Raw genomic sequence first — 19942 nt, 5'->3', positions numbered from 1 at the left:
GTTCTTCAAAGGTACGTATACTCCATCCCTTGTATACTATTATAGCATGTTGTAATTTCAATATATGCATAATCTGTTAGTTTTCGGTTAGTTTGTAATTATTTTGTTCATTCTGACTGGAATTTGGAACGATCCACTTTTGCTATAAGCCTAAACCCAAGAGTCATTTCTAACAATCTCCTACAAATGACTGTTATAGCAAAATCAACACAAAACAATTATTTGAAGAAAATGTTCTGAGTAAAGATAGGAGATCAAACTTAAACACCAATAGCTAACGATTTGAATTGATGCATAGTGAAGCGGGGCAATAACTTCATTAGAGAAAGTGAGTTATCTTTTGAACTTTCCATAACATTAGTTGAAACCCCCATAACACGTTTTACTCCAAATATTTTTCCTTGATTCAGCCATATAGAATGTGCTAATTAAGGCCATGCACATAAACTTCGGGTCACTGTGAAAGCTCTAGAAAGAGACCCTTAAACTCTTTCATAAAATGCGACTACACCTTCACTATCACGTCAAATGTTTCATCAAGTTTGTTATAAAAAAAATAACTCAAAACTGAGCTATGAAGACTTCGTCATCTAGTCCATACCAGAATCAACTTCATCAAGTCTGTCAGAGACAAACCACTCAGATACTAAACTATGAAGATTTCAATATTATCCATCAAGTCCATATCAAGACCACCCAAAGAAAGAGCTATAGATCATTTAAATGTTTTAATTTTACCTATCAAGTCTATACTAGGACCACCCAAATAAAAGGCTATGGATCATCAGGACTATCACAATAGACCTCCTGAAAAGAAAAAGACTATGGACCATCAAGTCTATTGCAATAGACCACCTAGATAGAGGGCTATGGACTACTATAAGGGTTTAGGCCTCATGTTCATTGAGGATTCTAAAATTATTTTCCTTAATAGTCCTTTGGTAAAAAGGTCAGCTAGATTCCTCTCATACTTCACAAATTTCAAGAAAATAACTCCTTCTTTTAACAACTATTTCCCAACTCTATGTCTAAGACGGATATGCCTCTCTTGCCATTATATACACTATTCTTGGCAATTCCTTTGACAGTTTGTGAATCATAATATACCAAAAGTGGTACTGATGGCCCCCACAATGGAATATCTCCTAGTAGACTTTAAGCCACTCAGCTTCTTGTCCTGCTAACTCTAGAGCAATAAATTCAAATTCCATGGTGGATCTAGCTATGCACGTTTGTTTGCAGACTTCAACGAGATGGCTCTTCCGCTAAGTAAGAATACATATCCAGTAGTGGAATTAACCTTGTTATTATCAACTACCCAATTTGCATCAGAATAACCTTCTAACACAATAAAGAATTTATTGAAACGCAAACAATAGTTTATTGTGCCCTTGATATCTCAACAAACGACGAAGAGCACCCAATGATCTTTATCAGGATTATGTGTATATTTACTCAATCTACTCACAGCATATACAATATCAAGGTTCATTAGAAACATAACACTACCTATGATCTTTGCATATTCAGATTGAGACACACTAACTCCTTTATTTTTCTTAAGACTTATACAAGCATCATCATAAAGTGTTCTTACAGGAGGATCATCAAAGCAGTCAAATCTCTTTAATAATTTTTCAATGTAGTATGATTGGCACGGAGAAAAATCATTTTCTGTTTTCCTTATTTTAACACCAAGTATTATGTCAACTTTCCCTAGGTCTTTCATTGCAAAATATGATGATAATAACAACTTGATATTATTTATTACCTTTATGTTTGTTCCAAAGATGAGCATATTATCAACATACAAGTATATAATCCCACATTCTACTTCAAATAATTTTGAATAAACACATGTATCTGAGGAGTTCACTTTAAACCCATTTTTATTAAAGTATTGTTGAATTTTTTTATACCATTGTTTGGGAGCTTGCTCAAGACCATAAAGAGATTTCTAAGTTTACATACTTTATTTTCTTGACCGACAATTGTAAAGCCTCAAGCTTTATATAAATTTCTTCTTCTAGATCACCATTACGAAAAATCAATTTTGACATCCATTTGATGAGTTAAAAGTCCATGGATGGCAACTAGTGCATTCAGCTCTAATCATTACTATTTTTGTTACGGGGAATACGTGTCAAAGTAGTCACTACCTTTTTTTTGTGTATACTCTACTACTACTAACCTAGCCTTGTATCTTTCAATTGAACCATATGGTCTTATTGTCTCTTGAAAATCCATTTGCACTTAATAGGCTTACTTCTTTTAGGAAGATCCACTAAGTCCCAAGTTTGGTTCATGGTTAGAGAATCTAGTTCACTCTCAATGGCTTCCTTCCATAAGCTAAAGTGTATAGAAATTAAAGTTTCTTGGTAAGTTTTAGGATCCTCATCTATTAGATACATACATGCAAACTGATAGTCAATATCATCTGCCCTTTCAATTAAAAAACGTAGTCAAGAAAGTAGGACTAAAATTTTTCTCAATTCTCTGTCTTTTACATCATCTAGGTTCAATTCCGTGCATTCTATCAGAGGTTCTAACATCTTCAGTTTCAAGCATACTACTAGTAGTTTTATCATTTTCAGTTTCATGCATACTATGAAATGAAGAATGCATTGAATTAAATACGTTAACATAACTAGATGTTCTATCTAATTCATATTTTGCCTTTTTCATTGGAAATATATGTTCAAAGAATTTGGAATCCTTATATTCATAAATGGATCTATCATTCAAGCACATAAATCTATAGGCAGCACTATTTTGAGCATAACCAATAAACACATAATCGAAAGTTTTAGATCCTACCTTAGGTTTTTTAAAAGCAAGATATGATACCTTAGCTAAACATCCCCAAACCCTCAAGTAATTGAGATTAAGTGCATAACCTCTCTAAAGTTCATAAGGTATTTTATCCAATTTTTTTTTAGGTATCTTGTTAAGAATAAAACAGACAAAAAGCACAACTTCCCCCCACATATTATCAGATGGTCCAGAATTAACAACAAAGCATTGATAATTTTCATAAGAGTTCTATTTTTATGTTCTGCTATACAATTTTTTTGTGGTGAATAAGATGTAGTAAATTCATGAGTAATGTCATTTGATTCACAAAACTCTTTATGAGAATTATCATTGTATTCAACACCTCTGTCTGTCCTTAACCTTTTAATCTTCTTATCTATTGATTTTCTACTTTTGTTTTATATTTCAAAAACATATTGTCAGCTTCATCTTTGGTTTTTAAAAGGTAGATTTTAGTATATCTAGAGAAATCGTCAACAAAAGATATGTAGTAATTTTTCCCGCCTCTACTTGTGGTTTTTTTAAATAAGCTAAATGAGAATGAATCAATTCAAGCTATTTTGTACTTCTATAGGTAACAGGTTTCAAAGGTTTCTTGTTAAACTTTGCTTCCACACAAACAGAACATTTACTAATTTCACGTGTTTCAGATGTATTGATCAGTTTTAATTCTTTAAGATTTTTAACCAATGCAATATTCACTTGACTTAATCTACCATGTCATATATCAAGAGACTCAACTATGTAAGCAATATTAGAAGTACTTGCATTCATCATATTTTCAACAGGAATAGTATTCAAGACAAAAAGGTCATCAGCTAGATACTCCTTACCAACAAAGTTTCCATTCTTGACGAGGATAACCTTGTCAACTTCTAGTACATTTTAAGCCTAGCCCGATTTAATAGACTTTCAGACACCAAGTTCCTACATAAGGAAGATATATACAACACATTACTCAAGGATAAAGTTTTTTCAGAGGTTAATTTTAAAAGAATCTTCCTTTTTTCTAAGTATTTTTTTCGTGGCAGAGTTACCCGTGAATACACACTCTACGGCAGTAGAGTCCTAGTAGTCTTGGAAGAGCTTTCGGTTTGAGCAAAAGTGTCTTGAAGTCTAGTATCAAGAATCCAATCAATTTTGTTTTCCACCAAATTGGCTTTCACAAGAGCAACTATTATGTCATCTTGTTTAGCAAGATTGACTTGTGGGGTGGATTGCTGATATGACCTTCCTTTCCTTTGATTGCATTGGTAGAATTTGTGCCCAAACTTCCCACAAACATAGCAAATTAATTTCTTCTTTTCAATTTTCCCATCAGCAGGTATGTGATGTCCCTTCTTCTGAGAGGAATTATTTTTGTTAGGTTGCTTATAGTGATTTTTTAACCTGTCTTTGTTAATAGCAAATGATTCAACCAAGTTAGCACTAATTGAATTCAGATTTTCCGAAATTAACTTATCTTTTAGCCTATTGGCTTCTTCTGTGCGTATGTGACTGATCAGCTCCTGAAGTGTCAGATCCTTCTTTTTTATGTTGTACATGATTTCGATATTCACTTTAAGATGGGGGAAATTTCTCAAGCAACACATTTCCTTGGAGTATTTTGTACATCTTTGTACCTTTAGATAGAACGCTTGTTACCAAGTTTTGATACTCATGGATTTGTTCAACAATGGGTTTCTCGTCGATCATCTGGAATTGTAGCCACTTTTGGACGTCGTATTTTTTCGTCCAGCATTATCTCCTCCGTATTGAGACTCTAGTGTGTTTTAGATTTCTTTAGTGGATTTTTGGACCACAACAGATCAAACATGGGATATGTCGTATAGTTGAGTAGATGGCCACGATCATTTTGTTTTCTTTCTCGTATTTATCAGGATCAATCTTGGAGGGCCTCGGTTGGTCAAAAACAGCAACGGATTCTAGATTAGTGGCAGTAGCACCATCATTATAGTAGCAGACGCTTTTGTGGTGAGGACAAATCAACCTCCAGCTGCATGAATTTACATCAAAAAAAAAATTTGGACCAACGGCGGTAATTCACTCAATCGTGTGGTTCAAGCTTGGACAAATCTGGGAGGACCTTATCATTCTTGATCAACATCTGTTGAAAATCTAATTGCTTTTAGAATGTAAAACCAGATGTGAAAGAGTTTTTGCGCCGTGGAGAAACTATTGTCCTGAAAGCAATTACGATGCAATCTCGGTGTCAACCGTTATGTCGATTGCTCCCTAAGATTAATCAAGAGGAAAACGATGCTAATAATAGAAAACAGATAGAAGCAAGTGTAGAAAATAATATTGGGAAAACATGATTTTTCAGATCGGCGTTTCTGGGTTTTTAAAGAAGAAGCTAATCAAAACAACTAAGGTTGAACAGTCACAACGGAAAGAAACAATCACAAAAAATAAATCATAAACGGGAAGAAATGTTTAATTTTTATGTTGGAAAGATTAAACAATAAGTAATAAAAGTTGGTTCTTTTTCGTGTAAGTGCGATTACTCCAACCTGACCAGACAGCAGTGGCGGGGCGCGTGTATAGTGAAAAAATTATACTTCTACCACCACCACACTTTGGAGTTATCTTAAGCATGCTTTGGTATTCATACCTTTAAAGCAATGCTTAATTCTCCAATGTAGGATCTTTTTACTTTTGTTATGGGTCTAAGCCCAAGAGTGTTGGAATGTATGTCCTAAAACTCGAAGTTTGTAATCTTTAAACATATTCTATTTGCAATAAAGTTGTTATTAAGGTTTATTTAATAACGTTGTTATTGAACATATAAATTGCACTTGTAAAGCCTAAATCTAATAAATTAACGAACCCCTGGCTATAACATGAATACTTAAATTTTATGTAGAGACATAAAAAAGGATCAAGTTTGAGTATATAGCCAAAATAGTCTATAAGTATAAATATAAGGTTGGGTGACTTACCTTGGGGACACTATGGACGTGGCCTGCTTTATAAGATACAAATGTTGTGATCCCGAAATTTTTCATGTGAAGATATGCGAGTGGAGGCATCCTATGCAAAAGATGTTTGCATAAGATTGGACCACGAAATAGCCACTTTTTTAATAGCACATTTTACTATTAAAATTGACTATTTCAACTTGATGACGTAAGGTAACTTGATCTCAATCCTAAGCTAACTATGAACTTCTGTTTATTCAAGATTATGCTTTAATCTGTAATAGTGAGAGTGCCTCAACATTGACACTCGATAAGTCTTCCATTTTAGGGGTAAGACCGGGTAGATAGCTAGAGACATAATTCTGCAAGATGAAACTTACTCCTACTTGCTTTCAGGGTTAGTAGATAAGTTGTTCCCTTAAATACTAACTCATAGTCTTGAATAAGAGGCCCCACCCTCTCTATGACTGAGAGGGACTCGGTTTAATGGTACAACCATAAGCCAATTGTTCATTAATGGATCAGTTGAGATTTAAGGAGCAAGATATATTACAGGGGTAAAACGGTAATTTTGACCCAGCTGTAAATACAAACAACCTGTGAAGGATCAACTTACTGACATGGTTAAATCAGATGGATAGAAATATATCTACAATGAGGAGAGTGCAACTATTAGGCTTTATTGGAGTGACCTTGTAGTTAACATATGTTGGTTAATTGAGTTAAAAGGGTTTAGTCAATTAATATCAAATTGTTGGAGCTCATGATCTATAGGTCTATTAGGTCCCTTACTAGCTCATAAACAGACTAAATCTTAAAATAGTGTGACGAGAGAATTTGAAACATTCAAATTCGAATTACGAAAATTTTTAATTATATACGATATAATTATATGCTTAATTACCAAATTAACGAGATTGGAGAGTTGGAGAACATTTAAATATTATTTAAATATTAAATATATGAATAGGGATTCATGTTAAGAATTGGTATTTACTTAATTTAATATTTGATATTAAATTAATTTAATTAATTAAAATTATTTAATTAATTATTTGAAATTAATTTTATTGTTAAAATTAATTAATTTTATTTAAATATTAATTATTGAATTAATATTTATAAAATTATTTTTCATTTTATTTTTAAAATTAGATTTCAAATTGAAAATTGAATTTTGATTAAAATTCAATTAAAAGTGAAGATTATTTAGTGGGTTTTTCTCACTTGAGACACCATTTGATTCCACCAAATTTGAGTGAGCTTGGGTGTCATCTCCTCTTTCATTTACATTTGTATGATTTTGTTTAACAAAAGGATGGTTTTGGCTGAGAGAATTGATCATGCAATTGGAAGTTCATGAGAAAAATGGTTCTCTCATGTTCATGACTCAAAACCGAAAATCCTCTATAAATTCCCTAAATTAACTCTCGTTTTGGATCCCACAATCCAATCTAAGGTCAGAAAATAGTAGTGAAGATATTTGTGATGGTCTACAAGCTATTGGAGATGAGATATCACCTCAAGATTGGATCAATTGAAGAGTTCATCAAAAATAATTTCTGAAACCCTATTATTTTGTTATGAACAAGCATGTTCTGAATCTCAAATTAATGTAATTAGAGTGTTTAAGATCTTGATTGCTTTCGTGTGTTGAATGTCAATACTATCAAAGAGTCATTTCCAACAGATTATGAGTGTATGATTGTTGTAATGTTAGTCATATAATTGTCTTACACAATAAATTGAAGCCTATATCGAAATAAATTTCATGACCTTTTTTAGTATGATAGCGGGAGAAATCAATCCATATATGATATCTCTGCTAATACATATTATATGTTAGTTGAACTATAGTAGATTGTTAGTTAAATTGCAAATTTGGTTCTATAATTTGGAGAAGTTAGAAGTTAGTCCCTATAATTTATAATTGGAATTTTAGTCCAAACATTGTGATAAACTTTCATAAATAATCCTTACCATGAGGATTGTTTATGAAGGTTTTATCAAACCATACATTGAGACTATTTACCATAAAGACAAAATTATAACTTTCTCCAAATCATAAGAACTAAGTTTGTAATTTAACCTAGATAATATACTTTATTAGTATATTTATGATACAAACTCAATCGTAGTAGATTATCAAACTGTAACACCCCGCACATTTTTTTTAGTAATAATGTAATTTCAATAACTTTATTATTTAGAATGTCAGTAATTGTTATTAGTTTAAGGGCATTTTTGGAATTTTAGACTTCAAGTGTAAGTGCCGGAATTTAATTGTTGGCGTGAAATTATTGAATTTGAAATGCAAATGGAAAATTAATGGCATGAATTAATTTTCTTTTGAAACGGAAAGGAATTTAATAGTATAAAACAGAAAGGAATTAAATGTAATTATATTTACTTCTTTTTTTGTTTTTTTATTATTATTATTGTTGTTGTTTTTTATAAAAAGTCAAACCCCATCCCCTTTTCTTCCTCACGTTCGTGAGCCCGTCCGACGTCGCCCAAAGCCGCCGCGTCAGTTTCTTCTTTATGACCTCTATCCACCACTGCTCAAGCGTTGTTCGCTTTTGCCGTCACTGGATCTATCAATTTGGGTAAGATTTCTGCTGTTTGGGTTGTTTTCAGTTGATTCTTGAATACTCATTTACTTTTGGCATCAATTGGTTGATACCCATTGTGTTTCAACTTTGGATTCAAGTTTGTGAAGGTATTGAGGTGTTGTTTAGTGAAGTTGGAGTTTGTTTTAGCGAGTTTTGGTAAGTTTTATGCTTTGATGACCCTCTTGTGGATTAATTTTAGTTGTTGAGAAATTTTGGTAAAGTCATTTGGAAGTGATTTTTTTACGAAGCTACAGATGGATAATTTATTTGAGACATTGGTAGTGAAGTATGTATTTGATTCAAGCTTTAATCATGTAAGCCTAATTTCAAATTATGATTAGGGGGTTGATTCAAGAATTTCATTCAAGATGAAGAAGAGTTTGGTTTGCTAATTATTTGGGCTTAAAATTGGAGGTTTGGAAGGTGAATTCGAATTGGACCACACCTTAGGTAAGGTTATCTGGAAATATTTTGTAATATTTGGGTGTTTGGAATTTGGCCTTAACTATTAATTTTAAAGCTTGGTTTATGTTTAGGCTTGCTTAAGGATTCAAGAATTTCACAAAGATTCAATTGTTTTTTGGTTCGACCTAGTAATCTTACTACTGGAACTGCCCACGGGCCAGACATTAGATGTATGCTAGCATGTTAAATGAAGGTTATGGCAGAATGACAGCATGAAAGATTGATAGTATAACATGATTAAAGTATGTTCTGTTACGAGATCCGAATTATTTATTTATGCACATAGGCACTTGAATGCTAGCATGAGATGGTATGTGATTCCATATGGTTGTATTTAATCTGTTGATGTTGAGGATTGTAAGACTGGTTACAAGGATAATTTAGACTGTTCTGAGATTTAATAGACCATTTAGATAAGATATATGAACATGTGATAATATGACTGAAATATGTTAATCTATGAGCATGATTTAGAATTTTATGAAATATATTAAAAGGACGATTGGGCATGACCATAAATTATGAGTTAAACGGTACTACTACGGAAATGTCTTAAAGTTAGGTGAAAGTTGGAGCATTTTGTTGGTGTGCTTATTGATGTGATTTATTATGAAAGTGTGTAAGTTATATGATGTATTTTGAAATTTCAAATGTTTGATTGTTACATGAGTTAGTACATGAAAGTGATGTACTAGAGTGGATCCATTAATACTAGATTAATTACGTATGTTGAGGTTGACTAGCCTAACCTTGATCAGGAGATTTTTTAGAAGATTCATAATTAGGTGAATGTTATATGTAATATGAAGTTAGATGCAATCTCTTTTCCTTTCTAGACTATGTGACTACATGAAAATGATGCACGTTCAAAGGCGCAAGTACATGAAAGAGATGTATTAGGATTGGTGTGTATGAAAGTGATACATACCTAGAGGGTACTGGGTTGTACGAAAGAGGTACACACTCAGTGGGTTATGTGTATACGAAAGAGTTGTATGTCTAACCATGTGTACGAAAGAGGTACGCATCCCTACATTTATAGAGAGGATCTGGAGTGTATGAAAGAGGTACATACTCAGTGGGTTATGTGTATACGAAAGAGGGGTATACATAACTAGATGTACGAAAAAGGTACATACTCAGTAGGTTAGGTATATACGAAAGAGGTGTATACTTAACCAGACGAGGTACACATTCAGTGGGTTATGTGTATACGAAAGAAGTGTATACATAACTAGATGTACGAAAGAGGTACATACTCAGTAGTTAGGTGTATATGAAAGAGGTGTATATTTAACCATGTGTACGAAAGAGGTACACATTAAGTGGGTTATGTGTATACGAAAGAGGTATATACATAACCATGCGTATATAAGAGATTGTGTTTCCTTCGGGATTCACCAGAGGTTGTGGGTCCTACGGGACTTACTAGAGATAGTGGGCATACTTAACTACAGTAGAATAGAACTCAGTTTTTCATGTATGTATGTGTCCCATGAGGACTAGAGCAATTTATATGTTTCACCAGAGGTGAGTATCTAGAGGACATAGATGTCTAGCCTGACCCCAATAGGGGGGTTACTTACTGAGTATTTTATACTCATTCTTTCTATGTTGTTGTTTCAAGTAAGGGTAGAGATGCACCGGAGATGGACAAGTGAAATTCGTGATCGAGCCACTGAGACTAGTTTTTACACTTCCGCTCATAAGATTTAAAATTCTTTTCATGTTCCTCTTAACTTTTAGTTTCGATGCTTAAAACTTACTTTTAAGAATTATTTTTCAGACTTATTTATTGTTTTTTATGATTTATGGGTACCCTACTATTGTTTTAGTATCTGAATTTCATGAAAGACTTTTGAATTTACTTTATTTAATTAGCATTTATTTTGCCATAACCGAGTGTCGTTTTGAGTTCCATGCATGCATGTATTTAGTAACGGCCTAACTTAAGTCCTAGGGGGTCGGATCGTTATACAAACTATGGTTTAAATATTAAATAATTAAATAAATTACATTTTATCATTATTATTTTAATTTTTCGAGGTAAATGATAAGGGAGATTGAGAGTCAACCCTTTGATTCTAATTCAAAAAATATATGTTTTAACTAGTTGAATTTTTTTTTCCTCCCTTTTTTGTTATTCAGTATTATATTGTGTACCGTTGAGAATGTTAATTTTTTTGTTATATCAAAAGAAATGAAAAAAAAAATTAATATAAACAATTTTTCTTTTCATAATTTAACAAGTAGGGTGAAGATTCAACCCTATAACATTTTGATTAAGATATATAGCTCAGCCACAATTGGTCAAATGTAGCCAACTTGAACATTTAATATATTGCAAGTCAAATAGTGGGTTAGGCTTAGGCATATGTACCACTTTATTATTTTTTTTTTATCACTGACAAACTCATTATACTTCAATTACAAAACAATATATTCAATGTATAATATTCAAATTCAAACGTAAATTAGATGATATGTTTAGATATGAAAATAATTAAAGAGTTGAAAAAAAAACATCAAAATCTTTGTAGATTCAAAACGTAGTCGAGGCACGCTTTTGATAAGTGTTGTCCTAAAGACAATTATTTGTTTTGCATGGGCTACAAGCAGATTATAACGATCCTCTCAGTAGGATATAATGACTAACTCCGATAAAACTGCAACATCGAACTACTCGAATCCGACAGAACTCTTGAATACTTGCTCTCAACTCAACTGAAGATCAAAAGAAAGAAAGAAAAAAAAAACTCTTCAATTTGAAGTGAAATGCTATAGAGGAAGAAACAAGTTATTATTTATAAACTAGCAATTTAGTAACTCTCCAAAATATAAAATCAAATCAAATAAATATAAAAATGGAAACATTTGTCAAATTTAACTCGATTGAGTCATTACTTGACCAAAATCAAACATAATTCATTTAAATTGAAGAAACTACGATTTTATCTTTCATACTGTAGATACTGTTTTTGGTCCGGCATTTATTATTATTACTATTATTATGTTTTTTTTTCTATTTTTCATGTTTTATTTATTTATTTTTAAGTTAATTTAACTTAGTTTTAGGTGACTTGTGTGTTTGATTTTATTCAAATTTAGTTCACTTTATTATTATTATTACTACTAGTACTACTACTATTATTATTATTATGTTGTTGTTGTTGTTGTTGTTGTTTCTTCTCTCTTAACCATTCTTCAACAACTCTCACTTCTTCCTCCCAATGTTCTTCTTTTCCATTTTCTCTCCTTTTAAATCTACAAAAAAAAAAAAAAAAAAAAAAAAAAAAAAAAAAACTCTCCTCACCTTCCTTCTCCTATAAATTAATCACAGTGTTGGAGGAGAATGAAGAAAAAAATATAAAAGGAAGAAGAGAAAGAAAAAATAAAATAGAAGGAAGGAAAAGATTGAAGACAAAAGGAAGAAGGAAATAAACATATTGAGACTAAGTGAGAATAGAGTGAAAAGTATACAAGAGGAGAGAAAAGGAAAAGAAGTGTTCCGGCGAGCACCAATCCAGCGAACAGGGACTCCGGCGATGGGCAGACCTCCATTCCAGCAGATTATTGCAACTTCTGGCGAAGATCCACGACGGTTGCCATCACCTACAAACTAAAGGTAAAAAAATGGAAGAATAGAAGAAGAAATTGGTGAGAAAGAAGGAAGAGGTGGAGAGAAGAGGATATTTAATAGGGCTAGTTTCATAAGTAGAATTCAAGCCCAAAATAATAGAATATGTAGTACAAGGATAAAATAATTGCATATATAGATCAAAAAATGGTAAAAGACTAAAAAACTCATGCCTAGCCACCATTTTGCTTGCTTCTTCCCAGTTTTCTCAAATTAAAAGCTATCACTGATAGCCACTGATAGCTACTACCCGCTGCTATTGCTGATAGCTTTTATCAATTTCTATCGATGATAGTTACTATCAGCGATAGCTTTCCATTTGAGAAAAATTAATACAATCTTGAAATATTAGCTTTTAATTTGCTATCAATTATCAGTAGTTATCATTGATTCACATTCATCAATTAGAATCAACCTTGAAATATCAATACTTAAGGCTATTAATGGCTATCAGTGATAGATTTATGAATAGTGATCAACTTTGAAAGAAGACCAATAACTTTGATTACCACAACAGCTATCACTAATAATCTTTTATCATGGTTATCACTGATAGCAGCAATCAGTCACTATCATTGATAGACTTTCATCATTTAAAATCAACCTTGAAATATTAACACTTAATACTATCAATGATAGACTTCTATAACTTGTTATCATCTTTGAAAAAGACTCAATATATAAATATCACCTAAGTTCTATCACTGATATCACTAACATCACTCATATTGTGGTTATCAGTGATAGCTTCTTTCACTGATAACATCATTGATAAGATGCTATCAATAATCTCACTGATAATGTGCTATCAGTGGTAGGTTCTCTCACCGATAACGTGGTATCGAGTAGCTTCTATCATCGATAACATGCTATTAGTATTAGCTTCTATCAATGGTAACATGTTATCAGTAGTAGCTTCTATCAATCATAGTCACTGAATACCTTTTTGCCCATTTCTTATCCTTTCCAAATATTTATAAGTCCCTTTTCTTTTCGATGATAGCTTTTATCACTGATAAGCATGCTATTATTGATAAATTTTAGGCATTTCACTTATATTTTAGTTCAAGATTCAACTTTATTAATTAAATTCACTAAGTTGGTTACCAGTGATAGATTTCTATAAGCGGCTATTAACTTGAAAATATAATCAAAGATTAAGCTATCAGTGATAGAAAATATTAGTGGCTATTACTGATAGACTTTCATTTTCTATTTCTATTTATTATTTGTTATAGTAATCAAACTTGATGATTGACTTGTTTGTTAAGTCACTTACAAATTGAGTACTTTCAAGTCGTGGGTACAAAACTCAATCTCATAATTCTTATGAAAAAAGGGGAAGAAGAAAAAATTCAAATAAAGGAAAAATTTTAAAAATAAGAGAAAGAGAAGAAGTAAAAAAATTATAAAAGAAAAAAGAAAGAAAGAGAAGAAGCAGAGGAGAAAGAAAAACTAAAAAAAAAAAAAAAGTTGTGCAACAAGACAAGAGATACGAAATTGGAAATAATATATGTTTATTTCTTATTCTACTATCTATTACCGTTGTTGCAAAAGATTTTCGTTAGTATTTGTTTCAAAGATTAATTACTAAAATAAATAAATAGATTTTTTTAATTAAACATGATTATATTAATTGTTTGAAAGTTGTTGCATTAATTAATAAATTAATAAATAAATTAATTTATCAACAAAAGTTCAATTGACAAAATGTCCATTTCGTCAAATACAAAGTATTAAAAACGAAATAGAAAGAGAAGCTTGAGATACGAAAGCGTGAAGGAAAATAGAGGTAAAACCGAAGTTCTCGGTTTGATTGTTAGTTTTGGGCCGAAATTGAGAAAACCGAATCAACAGACGTTTAATCAATGATTCATAAACGTCGTAGAGTCAATCAAAATTCTCGCCGGTTAAATGTCAAAAACCTCCATTAGTCCATTGTCGCCGTCGTCGTTTGTAGTATCTCCCAGGAAGTGCCATCAAAATTGACAATGGAGGAAGCCGGTCCCAAACCCAAGAAGGCCGTCTCTTCTCTTTGCTGCTTATGCAACAACAGGAAAGCTGCTCTCAAGAGGCCCAAAACCCTGCAACAGGTTAATTTTTCTTCCCCTCTTCTCCAATTTTTAATTCTTTCTCTGTCAGTTTCCGTCATACTTGTGTTAGTTAGGCTCCGAAATCGTTCATGAACCACAGATTCTAATTTGCACTCATCTAACTAATCGTCGATATGCATCTTATTGATTTATCTTAGTTACTTGGCTCCATTAAGATGTAAATTTGATGTCAATGTGATTTCCAAGGGCAGAATTCTTTATTTTTCTCTCCTTCAGTTCATCTACCATTGAACCCAATAAGGTTTAATTGATGCGTTTCACATATATATTTTAATAGTCTCAGATTCGCCAATTTGCAACAAGCCTAACTGGTGATTGTGATTGTCAATGTTAAGTGGAGAGCAAATAACTTTACAGGGATTCTAAATTTCCACTGAACTCAATAGCTTAGGCTGATGAGTTTGATATATCAAGTACTTTAACAGAGTTCAAGGAGGATGCTGTGTATCAACACGTGTATTGCTTTTACAGATATGTAGAGAATGTTTCTATGAGGTTTTTGAGGAAGAGATCCATCAAGTTATTGTGAAGAATCAGCTGTTCAGACCTGGGGAACGCATTGCTGTTGGTGCATCTGGTGGAAAAGGTGAACACTGATTCTTTCTAGTTTTAAATCATTTTTAGTCTTTAAGATTATGTGAAAATATACTAGCTTGTAAATTGTATTCTCTTATACAGGAGAGAAATTTTAAAAGAGGTTGGTTTTTTTTTTTTTTTTTTAGTTCATGTCTTCATTATATTTACTCTTGCCACTTTATGCAGATTCTACCGTTCTTGCTTATGTGTTATCAGAATTGAATCAGCGGCACAATTATGGTTTAGATCTTTTTCTCTTATCAGTAGATGAGGGCATCACCGGATACAGAGATGACTCTCTTGAAACTGTGAAAAGAAATGAAATTCAGGTGAAGGATATTTCTCACGTCCTTTGGATATATTCTCCCCTTTCTCTTGCTACTAGAAATGTGTGGGCTTCAATTACTGAATTGGGAATGTGATCCCCCCCCAACTACGAGGTTACATTTTTTAATCTTTCATTCTCACTTTAATTATTCATTTTCAGTACGGATTGCCACTACAAATTGTATCATACAAGGATTTATATGGATGGACAATGGATGAGATAGTGAAGATGATTGGTTTAAAGAATAATTGTACCTTTTGTGGAGTTTTCCGTCGACAGGTCTGAAACAACAACTCCTGCTATGACTTTACAATGGTAGTATGTGCATGCTTTCTATCTTTCTGCTCTTTAAAGGAAAGGATTACAAACCATTCGTTCCACTTTGTTTCTAAAAGTAGTTGTTATCTTATACGAACCTCTTCAACATTGGGAAAAGGGAGCTTCTGCCATGGGTACAGTAAATGTCCTTAACTTTTATACAATGAAACAAAACAGTGTTTAATTTAGGATATGGTGTTGATGCTGCAACTGAAAAAAAAATTGCCCAGGTAATGGTGGCATTGTAATGCTGAGCAGTGTATGGCTGCTCTGAGTCGAGCACTTGCATATCATGTACTCCCTTTGTTGTTTTTTTACCATTATTCTGGTTAATAACATGAGGAACGGGAATTCCTGTGTTAGTGCTTTTATAATTCTTGATGAACTGTTTGCATGTTATTGCTGGCAGTTTGGACGGGGATTCTGTGTGCTTCTATTAAGGCTTCATGGCCTCTTTTTCAGCTCACTGGATCTTAGAAAATCACCCTTTCTCTTGTTTGATTTATTTGTGAATTATCATTAGGGTTATATGCGGTTTTAGTTGAAAACAGAACCAATGGTTTGATCAAAGTGTCGGTTTGGTTTGGCAGTTTGATGAAATGTTGTTGGGTCTTTGGGTTGGGTAAGGTTGAACCATGAAAAGAAGGTGTGGGACTCACGAGGGCTCAACTGCTATTTGGGTTTCTAGGCTACTGATGTTTTATTAGTTCAGTCGGTCAGTTTCATAGTTCAGTTTTAAGAACCTCAAACTGAAACTGAGGAACCATAGGCCAAAATAACTATGGTTGGTTCTATTGATATTGTCGTTTTAATCAATCAGACTCTCATTCTTTTGTGGTATGCTTGAGAAGATATATATAGGATGTTGAGATGTATAATCAGCCATAGAAAATCAATTTGGTAGACATTAGTTATTTGTGTTTGTTCATTCCATGTAATAAATATGACCAGAGCCATAATGGGCTGAGATGTGTTTTTTGTGTGGTTTCATTGTATTGATGGATTTTTTCTCCTGAAGGCTCTTGATAGAGGTGCTGCATTGTTGAAAGTAGACAAACTTGCCACGGGGCATAATGCAGATGACATGGCTGAAACAGTTTTATTAAATATATTACGAGGTGATATTGCAAGGTATTGTAATAGTAAGAAGTCTAATCTTTTGTCTATTACTTTTGTCCCTCATTTGGGCTGCAATAGACTGAACTGATGCTCTGTATTTGTAGATTGAGTAGATGTACTGCAATAATAACAGGTGAAGATGGACCAATCCCAAGATGCAAACCTTTCAAGTATACATATGAAAAGGAGATAGTAATATATCCTTTTATTGTAGTCTCATAGGTCTTGAGCAATTCTTGCATCATGCACCATTCAATTTGAGTATTGGTCGATGCTAGTTGTAAACCTTAACTATAGATGTTTACGTATGCCTATTTTAAGAAGCTGGACTACTTCTCCACCGAGTGTAAGCCTTTATTTATTTTAGTAAGTTTTTTTGTTTTTTGTCTTCCACACTTTTGTGTCTACTAATTGATAATAAATTCAACTTCATTATATTCAATTTTGTTGCTACAAAATTGACGTAGTCTTGGCATAATTAACTATGAACATTCTCGAGAATGAATTGATCAATTATAGGTTCCAGACCTAGTTATATCTATGATTACTTTTCATTGTTCTAAGGTAATCATTTGCTTCTATAGTGTTGTGTTATTGTCTGAAGATGTGTTGATGTCATAAGAATTTCAAATATTTCATCTTCAGACTTTGTATTTATCCCCTTATCCAATAGGAATCGTTGCATTGTTATTATGCTTGGATCTACAATGTTCTTTCTTACGAAATGCTCAAGTACTCTTGTATCTTATTCCAGACTCTTGAAAATTTGACTCGACTTTGTTCATTTCTACATGTGTTTGAATCTGTTTTTTGACATTGCAGGCATTTATTCTCCAAATGCATATCGTGGTTTTGCTCGCGAATTTATCAAAGATTTGGAACGAATCAGGTTTCAATTCACCTTGTTATTGCTTGGCAAAAAGCTATCCTTCTCCTGACAAGGATTGTATTCCCTATGATTTGCTCTCATTAAGCTGCTTGTATTATGAACGCTACTGCAGACCTAGGGCCATCCTTGACATAATTAAATCCGGTGAGGATTTCAGGATTTCCACTTCAACAAAAATGCCTGAGCAAGGGATGTGTGAACGATGCGGCTACATTTCAAGCCAGGTGTGCTTTGCTCTTATTTTACCTGATAAGAATACAAAATTGCCCATATAGACCTAGTAGGGGATTGTTCATTTTATAGCTATAACGCATTCTCAACCTGATTTGAGCTAATGACATCATCTGAATTTGATCATACATCTCCACCTCCAGAATTCAGTTGTTTGTAGATTGTATGGTTCCACTAGATCTTGAAGTATTTATCATCTTTGTTCAATCACGTCCTCCATTTCTAACCATAGCCTCAGAAACTTATCAACTGATTTCTGTGTACAAGAAATTGTAGCTATTCTCTGTATTATGTTTCCCCAACCCTTCATTGGTATAGATCTTGTCAGCCTATAATTGGATCTATTTTACTTACCATATAGTTGCAAATTGCAATCACCACATGGGCACATTGTGTAGACTGAGAATCACCACATAGTCACATTGTGTAGATTGAGAATCACCACAATTGGTGAAATAAATCCACTTTTGTAAAAGTTTTTCCCCCTAATAAACATTTTACGAAGCTGCTGAACTTGTTTTGGATGCAACCTACTGTCAAATGATATATCGAAAGTTGTCAGATTTTCTGTTGTTCTGTTTCTTTTACAAGTGGTAGCCTTGAATTACGTCTTCCACCTATTTATGTACATCTACAGGAGAGCTCATACCGTTCAATTTGGCATTCATTTTTAATCTTCTCAAATTTAACTCTCGTACAATTGGATATCTGAGCATCTGTTATCTCCATTTCCTTGATGCAGAAATGGTGTAAAGCTTGTGTTCTGCTCGAGGGCCTAAACCGAGGTTTGCCAAAGTTGGGTATTGGGCGCAGTCGAGGGCATGATAGCGAGGGGAAGAGGGAAACGAATGGAAGTAGTAATGGACATAAAAGAAGCATTGAGAGCAAACAGTGTGGAACTCTCGACTTCTGAAGCATTTTTGTATGATGGCCAAGGAATAATCTTAACAAGAATCAGCATGCGCTAAGACATTCTTCATTGTTTGTGATTGAAGAAACAAGGCAAATGGAGAAAAAGGAATAGTTCAGCATTCAACATATCTGATTCGACACCAGCAATACAAACAATGAAGTCCATTGGGAAACTATGGGCATCCATGTAGCAATTTTATTCCTCCCCCCCCCCAGAAATCTCATTGTATAACATAAATTTAGGATCTATTTTTTAGAAGGTTATACTTTTTGGTTTTTAAAGTTTAATATTAAAGTCGATATTTTAAAAGTCAGACGGAGTGCTAGGGCTGACATTACATTTTAACTTTAATTTACATAAAGTAAAATGTTTTAGTTGTACGCTGAATGCATTAAAAATAAATAGACAAATAATCAAATTGAATTTTATTTGACTATCTTTCTTATAACAAATTACCCTCTTGATTCCTTGATGTTTACTTGATCGATCAATCTTATTAGTTCTCCAATGGCATATTTGCAAATTGCAACATAAGAATAGATTGTTTTTAAGAATAGATTGTTTTTACAAGTTTATAGAGGACATTGTGAAAATCATCCATAAACTAAGGGGTTGTTTGGGATCTATAATGAAATGAGTTTGAATTGTAACCAAAACCTATATTTAGATTGAGCATTTTGGGTCTAATATTAAACTTATTTCGTTCTGACAATTTTTATCCCTACTTTTTTTTTTACTGTTTTCACATTTTATGGTCCTATTTTTAAAAGTTTAGTTTAATTATTTACCCACTAAATTTGCAAAATAGTTGTAATTGAACCATTATATATTTATTATAAAATGCACAAAATCATCGTTAAACCATAGCATTGCTATTATTGAACCCAACAGTTATAATTTAGAGTGTGACAATAATTATAATTTTTCATAGAAAAACAATAATTATAGTTTTCTCAAATTTTCTCAAATTTATAAAATATGGAACTAATAAATCAAATACATTAT

General features: G+C 32.7%; 1 protein-coding gene across 1 annotated transcript; it reads left to right on the top strand.

Annotated features, from left to right (window-relative positions):
* Positions 1-14217: 14217 nt before the first annotated feature.
* On the top strand, positions 14218-19246 carry LOC120076610 (cytoplasmic tRNA 2-thiolation protein 1). Its single transcript, XM_039030487.2, has 10 exons — positions 14218-14542; positions 15035-15149; positions 15326-15468; positions 15627-15746; positions 16804-16916; positions 17009-17101; positions 17210-17250; positions 17727-17793; positions 17906-18017; positions 18767-19246. The coding sequence occupies exons 1-10, from the start codon at positions 14441-14443 to the stop codon at positions 18935-18937; spliced, it is 1077 nt and encodes a 358-aa protein (XP_038886415.1). The 5' UTR covers positions 14218-14440; the 3' UTR covers positions 18938-19246.
* Positions 19247-19942: the final 696 nt, after the last annotated feature.

The sequence above is a fragment of the Benincasa hispida genome, chromosome 4 (assembly GCF_027475165.1).
Source record: "Benincasa hispida cultivar pf3 chromosome 4, pf3_genome.v1.1, whole genome shotgun sequence".
NCBI classification, from domain to species: domain Eukaryota; kingdom Viridiplantae; phylum Streptophyta; class Magnoliopsida; order Cucurbitales; family Cucurbitaceae; genus Benincasa; species Benincasa hispida.
Note: the sequence above shows the minus strand (reverse complement) of the source record. Positions and strands in the feature narration are given on the sequence as shown.

Bases quoted from the DNA above. Each gene is read 5' to 3' on its own strand.
- LOC120076610 (XM_039030487.2), top strand. From the start codon at position 14,441: ATGGAGGAAGCCGGTCCCAAACCCAAGAAGGCCGTCTCTTCTCTTTGC. The intron at 15,747-16,803 runs GTCTGAAACAAC...TTTCTCCTGAAG, and splicing joins GTGGAGTTTTCCGTCGACAG to GCTCTTGATAGAGGTGCTGC. The intron at 17,251-17,726 runs GTAAGCCTTTAT...TTGACATTGCAG, and splicing joins GGACTACTTCTCCACCGAGT to GCATTTATTCTCCAAATGCA.